Below are 23,184 nucleotides of genomic sequence, written 5' to 3'. Positions count from 1 at the left end.
AATCTTATGAGATATATTTAAGAGGGATTTTTTTCTTTTTATAATCTTAGCCAGATCCCCACAAAATTACTCTGATGTGAGTAAAAAGTGTTTTAGCATAATTGTTGGCTTTATATCTAATGTAAACCACTCTGCCTTTCAATTATTTCTAATTGTGGGAGGAGAAATAATATTCTTTAGATTTTATTAAAGCATTTGCCATATAACATAGGAAACTTTGGTGCAAGAAAAGATTTTTAGGGACCTCAAGGTGATTTTTTTAAAAAAAAAAAGTTGCGTATTGTTACTCCTCACAAAACATATATAAAATAAATAACATGTTCATATTCTATTTTGTGAAAAATAGTAAAAAAATTAATTTGGCAGCCTCAAAAAAACACTTTCAACAATTTCAACAACTAAACTTATATTTTATTGCAAATCACTCTAATATTACTTTCATTGGCATTTGGTCATTTAAAAAAAATAGAACATAATAACTAGCCAATTATTATCTCAACAAAACAAAATAATTATCACCTATGTGAATCACCATGTTATTTTAGCTAGGCCAAAATACAAAATGCACAGAAGAAAATTATATTCAGAAACAGTCAAGATATCAGGGTTTCTACCCTCTGCTCTCTTCTTCCAGAGTAGCTATTCAAATCTGGATGGAATTCAGGATACAATTTTGCACTTATGTGGATCTTCAAATAGAAAACTGTATTCTCATTTGGTGCATTCTCAGATCTGAACTTCGGATCAATCTGTAGATGAAGAATTGAATTATGTGTACTTCCTGATCAGTAGGATGGAAGGCAAACCATTTTCACAATAAGAAAAGCATGAAGATGCTTTTTCTCATGTTTTTGGTGCATAAAATTCTTATTAAGAGCTGCCCTGCAAATGATGCTTTCTTTGTTCCACATGAGTGGTACCAGCCTGGTAACTTCATCGTTGGTGGCATGACATCTGTCATGGGTTACCACTTTTTTGAAATTAAATTTAGAGAAAACCCTTTTATAAAACCTTACGACGTACCAATGTAATATTTTTTCTCTTTCTCATGTTACCTAGATTTTCAAAAATATGACTAAAAAGTTATTTGTGCACAAATGCATGGTTTTTAATATAATCCATGCCTTTCTTTCAATTGTATCATATTATGAAAGAAGAAATAACCTTCTTTACATTATTTTAGAGTCTTTCACATGAAATGAACAAAATTTCAGTTATCTCCTGAGATAAAGATAATTTTTAGAAAGATTTCGCATTATTTCTCCTCACAAAATGTACATAGAGAGGCACAATTTTTACAGAGGCATAATTGGGAATGTATTAACAAAGTGCATAGCCGGCAGGGGTGGGCTACTGCCCGGATGGGGGGAACTCAAGTGGGGTAGTGAAATTGGAGCTCCACCTCAGAGCACCCAATTTGCACTGAAAGATGTTGAAAGGAAATGCAGGGTGTCCTGCATATGCCACACCCGCAGTATGGTAGTAAAAAATTTGGTAGCCCTTCACTGATTACAGGTTTATTTTGGTGACAGCAATGCCTCAGATAGAAAGCCCATTCAGAGAGTGAAAAGGACAGCCAAGAAGCTGGCTTCCTGTTATTCAGGATACTGTTGATAAGCACTATATGCTTACTGCTCAATTCTTTTTCTTACCAAGTACATTTATTCATCTGAACTAGGCTTTATTGTTTCTCTGTGTCATATAATATATGTGGGTATAGACATGATTTTGTATTTATTTGTTTGTTTTGTTATATTTATGTAGTGTATAGTAGAGGTAGTGACACTTTGAGAGCTGTATGTAACAAAATTTCACTTTATTGTATGCCAATTAGATACATTCAAAATGACAAATAAAGTAATTCTAAGTTCTAAAAAAATACAGGAAATAAGTGATTTCCGCAGAATCTGTTCATATACCATTTTCTGAAAACATCATAGAAAATAAATATAGTACTTTGAAAATAGTCTCCATGTTGGAAGTCATAAATGAAGATTTTCTGGGATAAAAATAATTTTTAGAAAGATTTGGCATTATCTCTCCTCACAAATCATACATAGAGCAAATAAGTCATACCTCTTGAATCTGTTCACAAACCATTTTTAAAACATCATAGAAAATATACTTGTTTGAAAAAGTGGCTACTTGTATTTGTTGAAGTACATATTTCTCAGATGTCATGGAAATGTGTAAAATCAATTTGAACTCTGTAAAAATTACCAATAAAGGAGAATATTTTAGTTCAGGATAGAAATGAGGGACCCTTGGTGTTCTCTGTGATGTGCTGCTTTCTTGCAGATGTTTCATTATGCAAACTAGATAACATTATCAGTGCAGGGCAGTGATGATATTACCTATTGGAATAATGAAATGTCTGCAAAAAGCCATCAAACTCAGACAGCACCAAGGATTCTTTGCAGAAAATATTAAGAAAGTTAGAAAAAGTGGTTTTCTTTTTACTACTATCAAAAAAGAATTCTTATTCATACAGAAATGATGTCCCCTTATAACAATTGTCATTTTTTTCTTTCAACTGGGTAATTTAAATCATTTGCAGTGCAATAACCAAATTCTACCAGCATATCCTCGCATTGGCCTTTGCTGTAAAGGAGATCAATGAAGACTCCCAGATTTTACCTAATGTGACACTTGGGTTCCACATCTATGACAGTTACTACAATTCAAGAATGACCTATTGCACCACTTTGGACCTACTTTTCAAATCCCAGGAATTTGTCTCTAACTACAAGTGTGATAGTGAAAAGAATCTCATAGCTATCATTGGAGGACTGGATTTTGTCACATCATCTCATGTTGCTGAAATTACAGGATTCTTCAAAATTCCACAAGTAAGTTATGAAAGGGCCAAAGGGAAAAACATTATATTTAGTTTGGGTCACTGCACTACAAAAAAAAAATCATTGAAACATTAGAAAAGGTGCAAAAGAGAGCAAACAGGATGAGAAGAGAACTGGAAACTAAAACATACAAAGAGAGGCTGCAGGAACTGGACATGAATAGTCTAGCGAAGAGAAGGACTAGGGGAGACATGATATCAGTCTTCCAATACTTGAGGGGCTGCCATACAGAGAAGGGGGGTCAGGTTGTTTTCCAAAGCACCAGAAAGCCAGACAAGGAACAATGTATGGAAGTTGACCAAAGAGAGATTTAACCTAACAACAAGGAGGAAATTTCTAATGGTATGAGCAATCAAGCAGTGGAACGGTTTGCCTGCAGAGGTTGTGAACACTCCAACACTTGAGACTTTCAAGAAGAGATTGGACTGTCATTTGTCTGGGGTGATGTAAATTTCTACTCGAACAGGAGGTTCAATTAGATGACCTACAAGGATGCTTTGAGAGAGAGATGGCAGAGGGAGGGACAGAGGGAGAGAGAGAAATATTCTATTCTTGGTGTTCTTTTGTATTAATTAAGAACCATTAAAGATAAACTTTTATATTTAGATGTTATCCTTGACCTATTGGTTAGCATAATTTTGAAAGTAAAGTGCCCAATATAAAAAGTGGGCATCCACAGACATTGCATACCTGAGGAACGATTTGAATGTAGTATTCTTTGCTTCTATCAAAACAATTGATCAATTATATGTGTTTGAAATAATTCCAATAAATTCCTTTCCATAATTATACTTAGAAGAATTTCAGGAAACTAATTCGTTCCTTGCATGTATTGTATATTAAAAATTAGAAAGGAAAATCAGATTTTATCGAACAACTCAAGGGAATAGTACTCCACTTTCTTGCAGCTGACATATGGCTCATTACCCCAAGAGGAATTTGAGACCAGTAAACTCTCTTCACTTTATTACATGGTCCCCAAAGAGGGCCATCAGTACAATGGGATTATCCAACTGCTTCATCATTTCAAGTGGTCATGGATTGGAATATTTGCTGTTGATAATGACAATGGAGAAAATTTCTTACATAAAATGCAGCCCTTACTTTCAGAGAATGGAATCTGCCCATCATTCATACAAAGGCTTTTGCAACTAATCCACATGGAAGACTTTCCAGAAGTAATTCAAACTTTGTTTAATATTACCATGAATTGGATAAATAGCAGAGCCAATGCATTTCTTGTCTATGGAGAATCAGTAACAATTATGTGGCTGAGAATTTTGACATTTATAATAGATCCTGGAAGCAAGGAAATTGCATTATTTAGAAGGGTGTGGATCATGACTGCACAGATTGATTTCATATTATCAGGATTTCAAATCAGCTGGGATCTCCACATGTTCCATGGGTCTATTTCTTTCACTGTTCATTCAAGAGCAGTTGCAGGTTTCAAGGAATTTCTTCAGACTTTAAATCCTCTTTCAGTCTCTAGAGATAGGTTTCTGCAGGAAATTTGGGAACAAGCATTTGATTGTTCACTTCCAAAACCAGAATTAGAAGAAATGCATAGTAAGCCGTGCACTGGGGAAATGAAGCTTGAGGATCTCCCTGGACCTGTCTTTGAAATGGAGATGACTGGCCAAAGCTACAGCATCTACAATGCTGTTTATGTTGTGGCTTATGCTTTGCAGGCTCTAAGCACACTGCATTTCAATAGAAAAAAAACTATGAGGTATAAAAATCCTGACCTTCCACATCTCCAGCCTTGGCAGGTATTCCCTTTATATTGGACTCTGCTTTTCAATAAGAAGTTTGATGTAAAATTATGTTTTGATCCCATTGCAGAATGCCTTAATGTTTTCTGCATGTGGAATCAAGTATGTGAAAACAATCTAGAGAGGATGGGCATGGCTACCAGTGAAAAACTACAGAACTCTAGAACTTTCTGTAGAAAAGTGCTGAATTCAAGTTATTTTTTAGGATCTCTAAGGCCATAGTCTTCCTGTAGGGAAGACAAAGAACTGGGGCATAGGCTGGTGGAAACATGGAACTGTATTATCCCTGGAAGACTGGCAAAGAGCTTCAGACTGGGTGGTTTGAAAGACAGTCAGGGCAAGCTGTCAATTCCTTCCTCTTGGAAGGAAAAAAGAAAGCCATGTGAATCATCTGGGTGAGTTCTATCTACTTTTGGCTTGTATGCAAAGTGACTCTGATTTTAAGTGGTTCCTCCTTTGAAGAAGAAAATCATATAAAGAAATGTTTGGCAAGGAAAAGTGAAGAGGTATGGAATAATGGTTGCCCTTTCACAGCAATTAAAAACTAAGAAGAATGAGGATCCAAAAAAGCAATTGATTGAATAAGCTAATATTATGAAGATTAAATTACAGATTGGTTGAAAGCAAATTGGAATTAGTATTATATTATTTACTTTCTTTTTTTAATTATGATTGTGAAAAGTGGAATTTTTTTGGACAAAAGTTAAGCTGCAGGGCCATTTAGCAGCAGAAAAAAGAAAAAAGTAGAAAGGGAAAACAAAAAAATAATAATGACCTTGACAATTTTGGTAAACAACAGGTGGATATAGTTTTGTTTCTGCTCTTTATATATTGGCTTGCAAGCTCTTTCATTGTTGCTCTTTCATTGTTACTCTCTCCAAATAAGGTTTTTTAAAAGCACTAACCAGGTGATAAAATGAGGTGCTGAAACTCAACAGATTAAGGATGCTAACCAGATAAATATCTGGTAAGCAGATTCTTTTCCCTATTGTCCTCCCAAAAAACTGAGGTGTGTCTTATGCTCCAAAAAATATGGTATTTGCTTTTAACTCTACTTTTATATACTCTATAATTAGACTTTGTTATGGTCTGGTAATTTTACTCTCTATATTTGGAGTTTAAGAAATTTTATTCTGTGATAATTTTGTTCTTATTCTTTTATTTGTATTATTGGGAACTGTTTTTTTTTTCTTTTTGAATTTTGGACTGATGAGGATTATATTACATGAAGATAAAAAAGAGGTAAAAGAAGAAATAAGGAGAATAAGTGAGAAGATAGAAAAGGTAGAGGGAGAATTAAAGGACATAAAAGAGATGATGGGAAAAACAGAGTGCAGAAAGTGGAAAAAAATCTGACATGACAGAAAAACAATGAAGAGATGGACCAAAGATTGACTACATATGGAAAGAACCAGGAAAAGACAATAGTAGCCTTACAGATGGTTAAGGCTGATTTCTACTTAATATTTCAAAATGTAGAAGAAGAAAAAGGAGAGAACTTGGCAGTAATAGAGAAAATGAAAAAGGAATGGTGGATTAGAAGCCAAGAGGAGAAAAAACCAAAAGAGATGACTGAAGAAGAGGAAAGAGAAGCAAGAGAAGGAACTTGAACTGAAGAGATAAAAGAACAAAGAGAGATAAGAGTGACTAAAGCAACTAAAACCTTAAATAAATGAATTCTTACCGAAAAGGCAGATAAGAGACAATATGGTAACAATATTAAATACACTGGAATACTATGAAACACATCCAGAGAAATAAATGGCATTATTATTTTTAGATACACAGAAGATCTTTGACAATGTGAATTGGAAATTTATTATAGGTGACTACAAATGATGGGTTTGAGGAAAACTTTGTAATATGATAAAAACTATATATAATGATCTATTGCCTAAATTGGTAGTCAATGGTGAAATGACAGAAAAAGTGAATATAAGAAAGCATACCTGGAGAAGGGGGTGTGGCCAATGCCATGGCGGCACAGAGTCTCCCCTCGCTCCGTAGGGGAACTCCGATACCCCTCCTTCGGGAGACCTGATCCTTTTGGAACTGGGTCAGAACCAGCCAGGAGGGGTGAGGAAAAAGAGGGGAATCTGCTGGTGGACTGGGGGGAAGGGCAACCTCTCCCAGGGAGCCGGAGCAGTTCGCTCAGTTGACGGCGACAGGAGACGACATTTGCATCATCCTTAGCTGCGGTGGTTGCTCTTGCAAGGATTGGTATTGTGAGATTGATGTTATCTGGGAAGAAGAACTGAGGTTTTGGCTGGAGTTGTTGAAGAGAGGAGGCAGGTGAGTGGAGTTTGCCAAAAAAGCCAAAAGGGAACAAAAAGGACCGAAAATGAAGACATGGCCATTTGGGTATGTGAATACAAGAGAGAAATAAAAGTAGAGGGGATATTCAACTAAAGCCCATGAATTAAAGATTTTGAACTATTTCAAAAAATTGGACAAAACTTAAAAAGATTTTGACTGAAATTTGAAGGAATTTGAAAATTGGAGTAGATTTAATGTAAGAAAAATAAATAAATGACAATAAAGGGACTAAGCAAGAAGGGCAGATCTGGAGGGCGGAACAGAAGATACCATCTAGTGGTTGTAGAAATATTCACTACGGTGGAAAATTGTTTTAGTTTCTTGCCCAGATTCTTTTTTGGGGGGATGAATGGAAAGTAAGAAAGGAGAGGACTTTTTAAAATAGACCTTCAACTTGTTATTGCTTGGAAAGAATAATTGGATCTTAGTGGGGATGAACTGAATAGTAATTAAATACAGAAGGCTGTGGAATACAATACATTAGCAGCTGAACTGATAGTGAAATTTGGTGCTTGTTTGATGTGAGACTTGATGATAACTTTGAAGGAAAGCTGAGAACTGAAATTGCAACTGAACTGTCCCTGCAAAAGTGAAATTTCTTGATGATCTTGGAAGAGCCTTTGGAATTATTGAATGGGACAAAGAAAATAATGGAGGAATGGAGGAGACAACAATAGAAAATAAGAAGAATATTGATAATGACACTTTGATAAATGATAATGTAGATAAACAACATGATAAGCACAATGATGTTATTGGGGCTTATTTGGATGAAGGAGAAAATGATTTTAAAAATGATTATGTTCAAACTAGTGATGTGGAGGAGGAGATTGAGCAGCATGAGGTTATAAAAGGAGGGAGGAAAGCAGTTGGTTGTTTTGTTCTTCTTCTTTTTTTTACAGAAAATTGAGTTGAGAAAGAGAAGAGTGGAACGATTGGGAATAAAAGAAAGATTGGGAATAATACAAGGAAAGGGAGATTGAGAGATTACAAATACAAAAAGAAAGTGGTTGGAAAAATTTGGAAGGAAATATGGAGTGAGGGATGGAGGCAGTACAAAATCAAAAAGGAAATGGCTGAGAAAATAAAAGGAAATGGATGAGAAGTAATGAAATTTTGAAGAAAGTTTTTTTTTCTTTTTACTAGTTTAGCTTTCTTATATTATAACCAATTTATTGATTAAATTAGAATAAGTTTGTTAATTGTTTAGATTTTAATACCTATAAATTAATATAATTGTTTAATCAAGAATGGAAAACCCCCACGTTTTTTGCTTTGTTTATGTAGATATTGATTTCTAGTATTAGAGATGAATACCTAAAGATTGGAAAAGCTCAAATTCATTTTTTGTGTGATTAAGAACTAAGAATTATGCATTATGTCATAAATGAGATAACTTATAGATACAAGTAGAAAATATATTAAAATATTTATATAATGGTTGATAAAATAATGAAGATTGATATGAGAACTATAATACTGGTTTAAAAAAACTATACAAATGAGTACTGTTTTTAGAGTGGGGGAAAACGAATGATAAATGAAGATTCATAAATAGGTGAATAAGCAAATATGGCTTAATAATAATAATAATAATAATAATAATAATAATTAATAATAGTAACAACAACAACAACAACAATAATTTAGATTTGTATGCCACCCCTCTCCGAGGACTCAGAGTGGCTCACAACAGGATAATATTAAAAGGCACTTGAAGAAGAACTATCATGGGGAAGGATTGCGCATGCATCAAGGCTAGACGTGCTCATTTTCAAGCTCTAATTGTGATATATTAAATAAAGGTGAAATTCCTCCTTAAAACATCATAAATCCTTCTTGAAGGAAAGCAGTGGAGTAAAGCATTCTCAGGAGTTCAAAGAGAATCTAAGATCTGAGTTTCTAAGGAAGACGGGACTTCTTTCGCTATTACGAGTGAGTACAATCAATCTTAATAAAATGGCTGAAGGGTCTGAACCTATCCTCGGCAAGATCGAGATGAAGCTGGATCAGCTATTACAAATTGTTTCAGGCTTTGAACATAGGTTTCAGAAAGTGGATTCGGCTTTGGGAAATCTTTCTTTGGACTTTAAAACAGTTAAGAAAGATCATTAGTGGCATCACTAATGGGGAAAAAATTCAAAGTTTGGAAAAACAAGCTAATATTCAAAATGAGATTTTTAAACAATTGAATTACAGAATTGCTAATTTGGAAGATCGCCAAAGAAGAAGGAATTTACATCTAGGGGATTTAGACCAGAGTTTGCTTCAGGTTCAAAATTAATTCTAGGTTGGATGCAAGCACAGGGTGCTCAGGTTCTTTCTGATGATATTTTACATGTCCATTGGGCTGTCCCACGTAGAAACCAGGAGAGGCAAAGAGACATTGTTATGGCTTTGGTCAGCGAGAAAAAAGCTGAGGACATTTACAAATATTTGAAAAGGTGTGCCAGCCTTAAACAAGATGGGAACGAGATAAGAGTTCTGAGAGATCTCTCTTGGGAAACCTTGAGAGCAAGGGCTGCCTTACGCCCAATTTCAAGCCACCTATATCAAATTGGAAAAAAGTTTACTCGGGGTTTCCCAGCTGCCATTTTGGTGCTTCAAGAGAACAAGATGTTCAGAGCTCGGTCACAGGAGGAGGGAAGATGGCTACAAATAAATGCAATATGTAAATATCTGAATGAAAGGAAGAATAAAGAAGCACTATTTAGGGAGGAGATAGAGCTAGAGAAAATAATAAGAGAAAAAACTGAGAGTACAAAGGCGCAAGCAATATATATATATATATATATATATATATATATATATATATATATATATATATATATATATATATATAGAGAGAGAGAGAGAGAGAGAGAGAGAGATATTGTTCTGAGTTCGGGTTTTGCCCTGTGTAATATTTTGCATGTCTATGCGACGTTTCGGCGAAATCACATTCACCATCATCAGGCTGAAGTTCCAATCTTTGTGTTGTTGTAAATGGAATGTTAGCAATGTTACATACATATACCCGTGAAAATTTACGAAAACAAATATATATATATATATATATATATATATATATATATATATATATATATATATATGTTAAATGTTTATAGCTGGAATTTAAAATTAAGGGAGACCAGGATAGATCTATTTCGGCCTTATTAGGCCTCATCAGCTGGCCACACCCATTCTTTTACTGGGATTCGATCTGGGAAGCTTCTGCATTGTAAAGCAGAGAGCTAGCAATTAGACCCATCCGATCTGAATCCATCCAGCTTTGTACCAGGGAGGGGTATATGTTTTTTCTTATGTCGGATGACCCTGGTATATTTCCAAGGAACGTCACAGCTCCTCTTTTTTTGCCTATAGGCCCAGCCCAGGGCCACTGCAAGGCAGTAATATATCTATAGCCGACAAACTATATTTTGTATGTGTTAAATGTTTATAGCTGGAATTTAAAATTAAGGGAGACCAGGATAGATCTATTTCGGCCTTATTAGGCCTCATCAGCTGGCCACACCCATTCTTTTACTGGGATTCGATCTGGGAAGCTTCTGCATTGTAAAGCAGAGAGCTAGCAATTAGACCCATCCGATCTGAATCCATCCAGCTTTGTACCAGGGAGGGGTATATGTTTTTTCTTATGTCGGATGACCCTGGTATATTTCCAAGGAACGTCACAGCTCCTCTTTTTTTGCCTATAGGCCCAGCCCAGGGCCACTGCAAGGCAGTAATATATCTATAGCCGACAAACTATATTTTGTATGTGTTAAATGTTTATAGCTGGAATTTAAAATTAAGGGAGACCAGGATAGATCTATTTCGGCCTTATTAGGCCTCATCAGCTGGCCACACCCATTCTTTTACTGGGATTCGATCTGGGAAGCTTCTGCATTGTAAAGCAGAGAGCTAGCAATTAGACCCATCCGATCTGAATCCATCCAGCTTTGTACCAGGGAGGGGTATATGTTTTTTCTTATGTCGGATGACCCTGGTATATTTCCAAGGAACGTCACAGCTCCTCTTTTTTTGCCTATAGGCCCCTCCCTGGTACAAAGCTGGATGGATTCAGATCGGATGGGTCTAATTGCTAGCTCTCTGCTTTACAATGCAGAAGCTTCCCAGATCGAATCCCAGTAAAAGAATGGGTGTGGCCAGCTGATGAGGCCTAATAAGGCCGAAATAGATCTATCCTGGTCTCCCTTAATTTTAAATTCCAGCTATAAACATTTAACACATACAAAATATAGTTTGTCGGCTATAGATATATTACTGCCTTGCAGTGGCCCTGGGCTGGGCCTATAGGCAAAAAAAGAGGAGCTGTGACGTTCCTTGGAAATATACCAGGGTCATCCGACATAAGAAAAAACATATACCCCTCCCTGGTACAAAGCTGGATGGATTCAGATCGGATGGGTCTAATTGCTAGCTCTCTGCTTTACAATGCAGAAGCTTCCCAGATCGAATCCCAGTAAAAGAATGGGTGTGGCCAGCTGATGAGGCCTAATAAGGCCGAAATAGATCTATCCTGGTCTCCCTTAATTTTAAATTCCAGCTATAAACATTTAACACATACAAAATATAGTTTGTCGGCTATAGATATATTACTGCCTTGCAGTGGCCCTGGGCTGGGCCTATAGGCAAAAAAAGAGGAGCTGTGACGTTCCTTGGAAATATACCAGGGTCATCCGACATAAGAAAAAACATATACCCCTCCCTGGTACAAAGCTGGATGGATTCAGATCGGATGGGTCTAATTGCTAGCTCTCTGCTTTACAATGCAGAAGCTTCCCAGATCGAATCCCAGTAAAAGAATGGGTGTGGCCAGCTGATGAGGCCTAATAAGGCCGAAATAGATCTATCCTGGTCTCCCTTAATTTTAAATTCCAGCTATAAACATTTAACACATACAAAATATAGTTTGTCGGCTATAGATATATTACTGCCTTGCAGTGGCCCTGGGCTGGGCCTATAGGCAAAAAAAGAGGAGCTGTGACGTTCCTTGGAAATATACCAGGGTCATCCGACATAAGAAAAAAAAAAAAATATATATATATATATATATTTGTTTTCGTAAATTTTCACGGGTATATGTATGTAGATTGTTCTGAGTTCGGGTTTTGCCCTGTGTAATGTTTTGCATGTCTATGCGACGTTTCGGTGAAATCACATTCACCATCATCAGGCTGGAGTTCCTGATGAACTCCAGCCTGATGATGGTGAATGTGATTTCACCGAAACGTCGCATAGACATGCAAAACATTACACAGGGCAAAACCCGAACTCAGAACAATCTACATATATATATATATATATATATATATATATATATATATATATATATATATATATGATGTTAGTGAAGTCAGACGGTGATGTGATCCAAGGATTGACTAAATGGTGGCAAAATGAAATACAAGTAGAGGTGCAAGAGATGGAAAATACAGTAGAGAATATAAGGAAAATCAAGAATACAAGAGTTAGGGAAATGAGAAGAAAAATATTACATAAGTGGTATTACACACCCGTTCAACTTGCACACTTTCAGCAGAACGTTAAAGGTATCTGATGGCATGGGTGCCAAGATAAAGGAGTATTTATGCATATGCTCTAGGAATGCCCAGTGGTGCAGAACTTTTGGCAAAAAGTGCAAGAGGATATTAATAGGATATTAAATATAAAATGGACGATTACTAAGGAAATGGCAGTATTAGCAAAAAGTAGTGAGATGGGAGAATACAGAGAAATAAAACAAGCAGCAATAGAAAGCACTTAGGTGGTAATAGTCTTGGGGTGGAAAGACGTGACAAAATGGACAATGCAAAATAGGTATAGGTATATGGTGGACCACATTCAATTCAAGATTATGGATAAAAGGATGAATTTGATTAATGAAACTGATTTGCAACAGCTGATGGGACGATGGGACAAGGTAAGATGATATACGGCGAGTAGGATCCAAGACCAAGCTATAAGAAACAAGTTGGAATTACTCTATAATATGTAAAGAAATATCTCACTCTTTTGTTTAAATGATTTATACAAGAAATACCCCCAACTGGTGGTGGGGTATGATTGATTACCTGGTGGTGGGATCACTGAGCATATGTTATATGTTATTCGTTGTGTGTGTGTTTTATATTATAAAAATCAATAAAAATATTAATTAAAAAAAAGAACTATCATGATGAATGTTTAATTCAATTGATAACATTTGATTTGGGGTGAAGCAGTTGGAAATTGAATATTGGATATCTCATAAGACAAAACTAGACTTATATAATATTTTTATTAGTACAATAATTGTATGAAAATATACCTGAAATGAAGAATATATAAATGATTGAATGAAAAATGTAAACTATAAGCATGTGTTTACAATACTGTAACATGTAAAGGTATATGGATTGATTGTTTGGGGGGAAATTATTTTTAAAAAGGAAAACATGCAAGACAAGGATGTCTGCTGTTTCCACTATTGTTTATTCTAACATTAGAGATGCTAAATAGAAAGATAAGACAGGATGAGGAAATAAAAGGAATCAAACTTAGAAAAGAAGAATTTAAATTACAAGCTTTGTGTTTATTATGAAATATCCAGTAGAAACAGGCCCAAGATTAATGAGACAAGTAGAGTAATATGGAAAAGTGGTGGGACTGAAAATCAATAAAAATAAAACACAAAAAATAGTAAAAAATATGATGGAAAAACAAAAGAATAAAATAGTGGAGCAGCTAGGCATACACATAAACAAGAAAGTTAAATATATGCGTATCCAATCATCAGCCAAATGTACAACAATAAAAGAATATAATTATTATATATTGAGAAATAAAATTGAGACTGACTTAGATAAGAGGAAAAACCCACAACTATCACTAATGGGGGGGGGGAAGCTTTAATCAAAATGAATATTTTGACAAACATTTTATTTTTATTCCAGACAATACTGATAAAACTGGAGAAAAAAATAGGATTGAATAAAATAATATGGAAATATATGAGGCAAGGGAAGAAAGCAAGAATAAATGTTAAAATGTTGCAGGATACAAGACTTAGAGGGGGATTAGGGCTACCGAACTGAGATATTTATCAAGTGGCAATGCTAACATGGTTGAAGGAATGGGTTTAATTGAGAAATGTAAGCTTGTTTTAATTTTGGAAAATCAGAACTGGGTGAGATACTGATAGGAACAGGTGAAAAATGATTTAAAAAACCACAAATAACTACTTGCTACAGGTAAAAATGGAAGAAGTGGTAAAAGAAACAACGATAGCTTGAGCAACAATTGATTAAACGATTGAATTAGAAAAATGGCAACAGCTATGGGAAAGAAATTACAAATTAAGAATGGAAATAGAAAATAAAGAAAATTCATATAAAATATTTTATAGAAGGTACATATCACTGGAGAAAATGTTGGAAGTGTCATCAAATTCCATGATCTTATTATCATATGTGGTGGACATGCACAAAAGCAAGACATTTTTGGATTATAATACAAATGTGGTTTTTAAAAATGTTAAAATGTAAGGTAGAATTAAGCCCAGAAATATTCCTATTTGGTATCTTACCAGAAAAATAAAATAAAGAAGATACTTATTTGACTGTACATGTAGTAACAGCAAGAATTGTATTTGTGCAAAATTGGAAAACACCAAATATACCTGAAGGAGGACACATATATTTTTTTAAAAAAATTGTGCAGAATTGAACATAGATTAACAAAATAACAAGGAATCGTTATATTACAAGACATGGTAAAGATTTTATGAATGGTTGGAAAAAATATGAATGAATAGAGGGAAAATAGGAATTAAGGAGAAATAATAATAATAATAATAATAATAATAATAATAATAATAATAATAATACTTATTGGATTTGTGTACAGATAACACACTTGAACTGGAAGAGGGAATGGGAAATAAAGAAAAGTTATACTGGAAATACATATATTAAAAATGGAATTCATTATTGAGTGAGAAATGTGAAGAAGAAATAGAAAAGAAAATTGATGTTAAAAAGTAATGAATTGAAACTGTTGGAAAACCATCTCGAGATTAATTACAATAAAAGAACACCACAATAGAAGAGGAAGAAGAAGAGGAAGAGGAAAAAGAAAGGGGGAGGAGGTTAAGGAGGGGAAAAAGGAATAGAAGAGAAGGGACGAGGAGGAAGTAGGAAAGCAGTAGGAGAAAGAAAAGGGATGTGGAGGAGAATAGAAGGGAGCAAAAGAAAAGTAAGAGGGGTAGAGGGGTAGAGGGAAGAGAAGAGGGAGAAGGGTTGTAGGAAAGGAAAAAAAAGGAGTTTTTGTCTGCTTCAAAAATAATCATTTCTCCAAGACATTTCTATGTGGTTTGTGAACCTTTAATGGGAAACAAACTGAACTATCTTGCAACTATCTTACACCTGGCATGTGTAACTGAAACCTGGCAGGGCCTGGATGGAGGAGTTCCTCTCTCTGAAATTTGCCCAGCCGGGATTCAGAAATGGCATCAACCTCGACCAGAGGGAAGGCGGAGAGGAGTGGCTATTATAGCCAGGGAGAGCCTTTGCCTGCGTAGACTCGTTGCTCCAGAGATTGTGGGTTGCGAGTCCCTCCTGTTGAAGTTGGACTTAGGAGTTCAGGTGGGCTTGTTTCTCATGTATCTGCCTCCCAGCTGTGTGGCACAATCCCTGCCTGTGCTACTCGAGGAGGTTGCCGGGTTTCCTAGACTTATTGTCTTGGGGGACTTCAACCTGCCATCGCTTGGGGAATCCTCTGGACTGGCAGCCATGGACCTGACCCAAGTAGTACAGGGTCCGACTCACGAGGGGGGGCACGCACCTGACATGGTATTCCTCTCTGAGCAACTGAGTAATGATCTGAGACTAAGGGGCTTAGAAGTGTTGCCTTTGTCATGGTCAGACCATTTTCTACTGCGGCTTGACTTCCTGGCTCCAATCCTCCCCCACAGGGAGGCGGAACCAATTAGGTTGTTCTGCCCCAGGCGCCTGATGGATCCAGAAGGCTTTCAGAAGGCACATGGGGTTCTTCTAGATACACTCGTCCACAGTTCAGCAGAGTCTCTGGCTGAGGCCTGGAATAAGGCTGCAGCGGAGGCCCTTGACCGAATTGCGCTGCTGCGACCTCTCTGTGGCTCTAGACCCCGTAGAGGTCCATGGTTCAATGAGTAGCTCTGGGAGTTGAAACGCCAGAAGAGACGTCTAGAGAAGCGATGGAGGAAGAGTAAGTCCGAATCCGATCGAACACTTGTAAGAGTTCATATTAAGACTTACAAAGTGGCGCTCAAGGCGGCAAGATGCGCGTATCATGCCGCCTTGGTTGCATCAGCGGAATCCTGCCTGGCCGCTCTGTTTAGGGTAGCCCGCTCCCTTCTTAACCAGGGGGAGTTGGGGAGCCCTTGCAGAGTAGTGCCGAGGATTTTAACACATTTTTCGCTGATAAAATCACTCGGATCTGAGCGGACCTCGACTCCAATTGTAAAACAGAGTCGACTGACAACGAGTCAGTTGAGGTGACTGGGGCTAAACATCTTTGTCCATCTGTCTGGGGGGAGTTTGACTTGGTGACACCTGATGAAGTGGCAAGGCCATTGGAGCTGTGAGTTCCGCCACCTGTCTACTGGATCCGTGTCCCTCTTGGTTGGTTTCGGCCAGTCGAGAGGTGACAAAGAGCTGGGTCCAGGAGATTGTCAACACCTCCTTGGGAAGGGGGTCCTTTCCAGCTCCTTATAAGGAGGCACTTGTGTGCCCCTCCTCAAGTAGCCTTCCCTGCACCCAGCCATGCTCAATAACTACCGTCCAGTCTCCGACCTTCCCTTTATGGGGAAGGTTGTTGAGAAGGTGGTGGCTCTCCAACTCCAGCGGTCCTTGGAAGAATCTGATTATATAGGTCCTCAACAGCCTGGGTTCAGGCCCGGCTACAGCACGGAAACTGCTTTGGTCGCGCTGATGGATGATCTCTGGCGAGCTTGGGACTGGGGCTTGTCCTCTGTCCTGGTGCTTCTTGACCATGGTATCCTTCTGCGCTGGCTGGAGGGGTTGGGAGTGGGAGGCACTGTTCTTCAGTGGTTCCCCTCCTACCTCTCCAGTCGGTCGCAGTCAGTGTTAGTGGGGGGTCAGAGGCCAACCTCCAGGTCTCTTCCTTGTGGGGTGCCTCAGGGGTCGGTCCTCTCCTCCCTGCTATTTAATATCTACATGAAACTGCTGGGTGAGATCATCCAAGGTCATGGGGTGAGGTATCATCAATATGCCGATGATACCCAGTTATACATCTCCACCCCATGTCCAGTCAATGAAGCAGTGGAAGTGATGTGCCGGTGCCTGGAGGCTGTTGGGGCCTGGATGGGTGTCAACAAACTCAAACTCAACCCAGACAAGATGGAGTGGCTATGGGTCTTGCCTCCCAAGGACAATTCCATCTGTCCATCCATTACCCTGGGGGGAGAATCATTGACCCCCTCAGAGAGGGTTCGCAACTTGGGCATCCTCCTTGATCCACAGCTCACATTAGAGAAACATCTTTCAGCTGTGGCGAGGGGGGCATTCGCCTGGTGCACCAGTTGCAACCCGATTTGGACCGGGAGTCACTGTTCACAGTCACTCATGCCCTCATCACCTCGAGGCTCGACTACTGTAACGCTCTCTACATGGGGCTACCTTTGAAAAGTGTTCGGAAACTTCAGATCATGCAGAATGCAGCTGCGAGAGCAATCATGGGCTTTTCCAAATATGCCCATGTTACACCAACACTCCGCAGTCTGCATTGGTTGCCGATCAGTTTCCAGTCACAATTCAAAGTGTTATGACCTATAAAGCCCTTCATGGCACCGGACCAGATTATCTCAGGGACCGCCTTCTGCTGCACGAATCCCAGTGACCAGTTAGGTCCCACAGAGTGGGACTTCTCCAGGTTCTGTCAATTAAACAATGCCGCTTGGCGGGACCCAGGGGAAGAGCCTTCTCTGTGGCGGCCCGAGCCCTCTGGAACCAACTCCCCCCAGAGATTAGAATTGCCCCCACACTCCTTGCCTTTTGTAAACTACTTAAAACCCACCTCTGCCGCCAGGCATGGGGGAATTGAGATACCCTTTCCCCCTAGGCCTTTAGAATTTTATGAATGGTATGTCTGTATGTATTTTGGTTTTTATTATAATGGGTTTTTAATTGTTTTTAGTATTAGATTATTGTTATATGCTGTCTTATTATTGCTGTTAGCCGCCCCGAGCCTCCAGAGAGGGGCGGCATACAAATCCAATCAATCAATCAATTTTTGGAGTAATGCTTGATTCACAAATTCTAAAATTTGGTCAAAGGACAGCAGTCAAATCACAAAATGTCAAAGAACTTTTAATCAAAAAGTAAAGATAATAATTAATCACAGAAATTTAATATTCTAGGAATAGGAAGAATGAGTGAATGAAACTTGGAAATGGTTTTCTCTTTTTCATTATATTGTTTTTGTTTCCTTCTCTTTTTTATTCCTTTTCAAGTAGCTCCATCCATTTCTTCAAGGCATTTCTTTTAACAATTCAGCAATGGAAAGAATGTTCCTGAATGAGAAAAGGGAAGCAACTGGTGGATTCGACATCACCAACTTTATCACTTTTCCAAACAAATCCTTTCAGAGACTTAGAGTTGGAAAGATAGATCTACAGGCTCCAAAAGGAAAGGAATTATTCATTGATGAAGATATAATTAAATGGCACCCAGCTTTTAACCAGGTTTTGAATTATTGATTTCACCTCAATCCATTATGATCCATGCTTTAATCCATTATGATTCCATATTAAACATAGTCCTCTTAGAAATGTAATTTCTATTTTTTAAAAACAAAACAAAACAATGGCATCTTTCAAATGTCGTGGATGGTCAAGTATTCCTCAAATGGACAAATATGATATTAGAATGGTAGGATTTCATATTTGGTGAAATCAGAAGAGTAGACATGTTTGCATGAGATTGTCAATATGTGTAATTATTTGTTTACCCTGCTCTTTAGAGAAGAGTTTTTCTGCATCGTTGTAATTTCTACAATATTTAAAGTTGTTGACGAAGTTGTCAAATTCTGTATCATTTTGGGAAGTCAATAATCATGTCATTCCATTATGGAAAAAAAAAGTTTTAAAACTGTTTGAAAAACTTCCTTTCCAAAACATTTTCATGTTTATCATTAGGTTCCTCCACTTTCTCGATGCAATGACCCTTGTTTCCCTGGATCCTGGAAGAAAGAGATTGAGGGAAATCAGTTCTGCTGCTATGACTGTGTTCTGTGTGCTGAAGGGAAGATTTCAAATCAAAACGGTACAAAGTGTACAAATTCTACCACATTTCATTAGTCTTTAGTAAACTACATGGGTGGATAAAAATGATGTGATGTTCCATCTCCATAGTTCTGGTTTAATTTGAATGGTCTGGGAAGTAATCTGATCTAAGAGATTTTTAATTTTTTGCCAGTATTTTTTTGTGTTCTTACAAGTCTCCCAAATGTGATAATAAGTTCCGGGTTGCTTTCTGGATTTCCAGAAGAGTGGTGACATATTTGGGAATATTTTGGAGATGCAAAATAGGAATGAAACCAACTTCTACAAGGCCTGGGAGAAATGGTACCATTGGCTAAGATAAAAAAAATCCTAAATATTATTTAAAAAGAAGATTGTTCAACAACGATTTCATATACTGGCAACACACCATGAAACGAAAACGAACTTTTCCCATAACTTACAAAAGACATTGATTGACACAAACTTTAGACACACAATTGACATTATGAACAAAACTCTAAAATATTGACTGCATGGACAAGAACTTGCCTGTTAGATAAACACCAAAAATATCTACAAAAATTTAACTAACACCATACAGTGAACTAACAAAAATCAAAGGAAATTTACACCAACTACATATTTAAATCAGAAGTCATATATTACAGAAGTGCCAGCTAAATAGCTGCCATGTCTTCTCCTTTTCTCATTTCTTTCTCAATCCCCCTTTTCTTTTTTCCTTCCCCTAGACTCCCGCTTTCTACTGTATCTTTCCTATCCTCTCGCTTTCTTCCTTTTCTCCTTTCTTCTATTTCTGTCATAAAACAACATATGATTGATATGTCATGTATTATTATAATAATAATATAATAATAATTTATTGGATTTGTATGCTGCCCCTCTCCGCAGACTCAAGGCAGCTAACAACAATAATAAAAACAACATGTACAATCCAATAATAAAAAACAACTAAAACCCCTATTATAAAACCAAACATACACAAAAGCATACCATGCATAACTTGTAATGGCCTCGGGGGAAGGGCTAGCTCAACTCCCCCATGCCTGGCGGTATAAATGAGTCTTGAGTAGTTTAAGAAAGACAGGGAGAGTGGGGGCAATTCTAATCTCTGGGGGGAATTGGTTCCAGAGGACCGGGGCTGCCACAGAGAAGGCTCTTCCCCTGGGCCCCGCCAAACGGCATTGTTTAGTCGATGGAACCCGGAGAAGGCCAACTCTGTGTGACCTTATCGGTCGCTGGGATTCGTGCGGTAGCAGGCGGTTCCGGAGGTAATCTGGTCCAATGCCATGTAGGGCTTTAAAGGTCATGACCAACACTTTAAATTGCGACCAGAAACTGATCGGCAGCCAATGCAATTATATTATATTTATATTATATTTATATTTTTCTCTGTTTCATTTTTAACACATATATTTAATAAATATATTTCTTTTTTAAAAAATAATGTGATTTTCAATAATTTGGAAGGTCTAGATGACAAATTTCTTGATTTTCCTTCCAGACATGGATGACTGTTTTCAATGTTCAGAAGATCATTATCCGAATAAAGAAAAGAAAGGATGTATCTTAAAAGCAGTTGTGTTTCTAACATTTGAAGAACCATTAGGAATTTGTTTAGCCTCAGCAGCTCTTGGTTTATTTTTCCTCACTTCATTGGTACTTGGAATTATTTTTAAGCATAGGGATACTCCTATTGTCAAGGCCAACAACCGGTCCTTAACCTACACACTCCTTGTCTCTCTTCTGTTCTGTTTTCTCTCCTCTTTGTTCTTTATCAGCCAGCCTGGCCAAGTAATCTGCCTTCTCCGACAATCAATGTTTGGCATTACTTTCTCATTGTCTATTTCTAGTGTTCTGGCCAAAACTATCACTGTTGTTGTGGCTTTCATGGCTACTGAACCAGGATCTCAGATGAGGAGATGGGTGGGGGAAAGAATGGGTGTTTGTATTGTTCTTTCTTGCTCTCTCTTCCAGGTATGTATCTGTATTCTTTGGTTGTTGACATTTCCTCCATTCCCAGAGTTGGACATACACTCAGAGTTCCAAAAAATGATTTTACAATGCAATGAGGGGTCAGCTTTCTTCTTCTACTGTGTCTTGGGCTACATGGGTGTCTTGGCCATTGCCAGCTTTATTGTGGCTTTTCTTGCCCGTAAATTGCCTGACAGTTTTAATGAAGCCAAGTTCATCACTTTCAGCATGTTGGCCTTCTGCAGTGTGTGGATCTCTTTCTTTCCGGCCTATCTGAGCACAAAAGGAAAAACCATGATTGCTGTGGAGGTCTTCTCCATCTTGTCCTCCAGTGCTGCATTGTTGGGATGTATATTCCTGCCCAAATGCTACATCATTGTTTTCCGGCCTCACCTCAACCACAGGAAGCAACTCACAAAAAGAAATTAGTACTTAATGTAATATTTCTGGCTGAGATAAATTCCTGAAAAAAGAAATAAATAGAATGCAGTCTATAAAAAAAACATATATAAAGTTGTAGGAACATTTATTTTTACTTTTCTCAAAGAAGGATTTGTGTAAAAACAATGCTGGAAAAAAATAGAAAATCTGTTTGCTGTCTAAGAAAGTATTTATAAAACATATAGGTACATAGATTGTTTTTCTTTTTTAAAGAAGGTTGTTAAAATTCATTCACATTGAAGCTATTCCACAGTAACTACTCATGTTACTACATTTCCATCATTGTCCAAGATTCTTTAACCTAATCCATTCTCTCTTTCAACACTCCTGTTAAAATTGATTATCATCCAGCTGTCTTGGTTACTATTAGAATATTTCAGTTATTGGCGCAAATAATCTCCATTTTTTGCAGAGACACTTTCTTGAGTTTCACACTTTCAATTCCTAAAAAATTATGCAAATATAGTAAAAAGCTGACTACCAGTTTATGAATATATATTTGATACATTGTGTAAGAAAAATAATAAGATCTTATGCCTCTCTTTTGCCTTACATAACCCCAAATAACAAATATGATAAATCAGGTACTCAATTTATCTGGCCAGCCCATGTGTAACCATTAGAAAGAATAAACAGGAGATAGGGAGATAATGTGTAGACTGTAGAACAAATAAAATACAATGTAACATATTCTTGTGTATAAACGATTAATTGACCTGCTTCTGCAATGCCCCAAGAAGTTCTAAGGGATACCATGAAAAAAGGAGATGAACAATGAAAAGAGAAAGTGCTGGGTAATGGAGTCGCCCAAAAGGGGGGAAGTCAAGGAATAGACAGTGACAAATATATAAAAGTGCTGTATTTTGTATTGAATAGTTACCCTAGGGACAGATGGATATTTTCCGTTTATTCCTTTAAATAAAGTTTTTTCTCCTTTATTATTTGGACTCTTGGAATTATTCTCACACATTGTTATAAAGCTATTAGACTGGCCTTGTTATGGTCCTTTGAAATGTAATATACACTGTGAATCCTGTATATTTAACTGTATTGTTTTTAAAAGCTTTCATACTGGGTCCCAATATTTCACTCTCTACAAATACAAGCTGAAATAATAATAATAATAATAATAATAATAATAATACTAATAATACTAATAATACTAATAATACTAATAATACTAATAATAATAATAATAATAACAACAACAATAACAACAACAATAATAATAATAATAATAATAATAATAATAATAATAATAATTAGTAGTAGTAGTAGTATTAATATTAGTATTATTAGTATCATTAGCATTATTAGTATTATTAGTATTATTAGTATTATTAGTATTAATAGTATTATTAGTAATATTAGTATTATTAGTATTACTAGTATTATTAGATTTGTATGCCACCCCTCTCTGAAGACTCGGGGCTGAAATAAATCTATTTCCACTGTAAACTTTTATCAGGTATTAATAATATTGGGAATTTATTTGAATGAAATTTTCCCAGGCAAAAACCCCCACTATGGAATCCTT

The 23,184-nt window shown here is 36.9% G+C and overlaps 2 protein-coding genes across 2 annotated transcripts in view; one reads left to right on the top strand and one right to left on the bottom strand.

The window, feature by feature from the left end:
- LOC139154299 (uncharacterized) overlaps positions 1-23,184 on the bottom strand; it is a 1,065,525-nt gene that overhangs the window by 640,771 nt on the left and 401,570 nt on the right. The window lies entirely within an intron of this gene.
- On the top strand, positions 984-21,635 carry LOC139153589 (vomeronasal type-2 receptor 26-like). The gene is made up of 6 exons (XM_070727718.1): positions 984-1,027; positions 2,558-2,849; positions 3,767-4,630; positions 18,447-18,674; positions 19,128-19,254; positions 20,737-21,635. The coding sequence occupies exons 2-6, from the start codon at positions 2,688-2,690 to the stop codon at positions 21,633-21,635; spliced, it is 2,280 nt and encodes a 759-aa protein (XP_070583819.1). The 5' UTR covers positions 984-1,027; positions 2,558-2,687.

The sequence above is a fragment of the Erythrolamprus reginae genome, chromosome Z, assembly GCF_031021105.1.
Source record: "Erythrolamprus reginae isolate rEryReg1 chromosome Z, rEryReg1.hap1, whole genome shotgun sequence".
NCBI lineage: Eukaryota > Metazoa > Chordata > Lepidosauria > Squamata > Dipsadidae > Erythrolamprus > Erythrolamprus reginae.
Note: the sequence above shows the minus strand (reverse complement) of the source record. Positions and strands in the feature narration are given on the sequence as shown.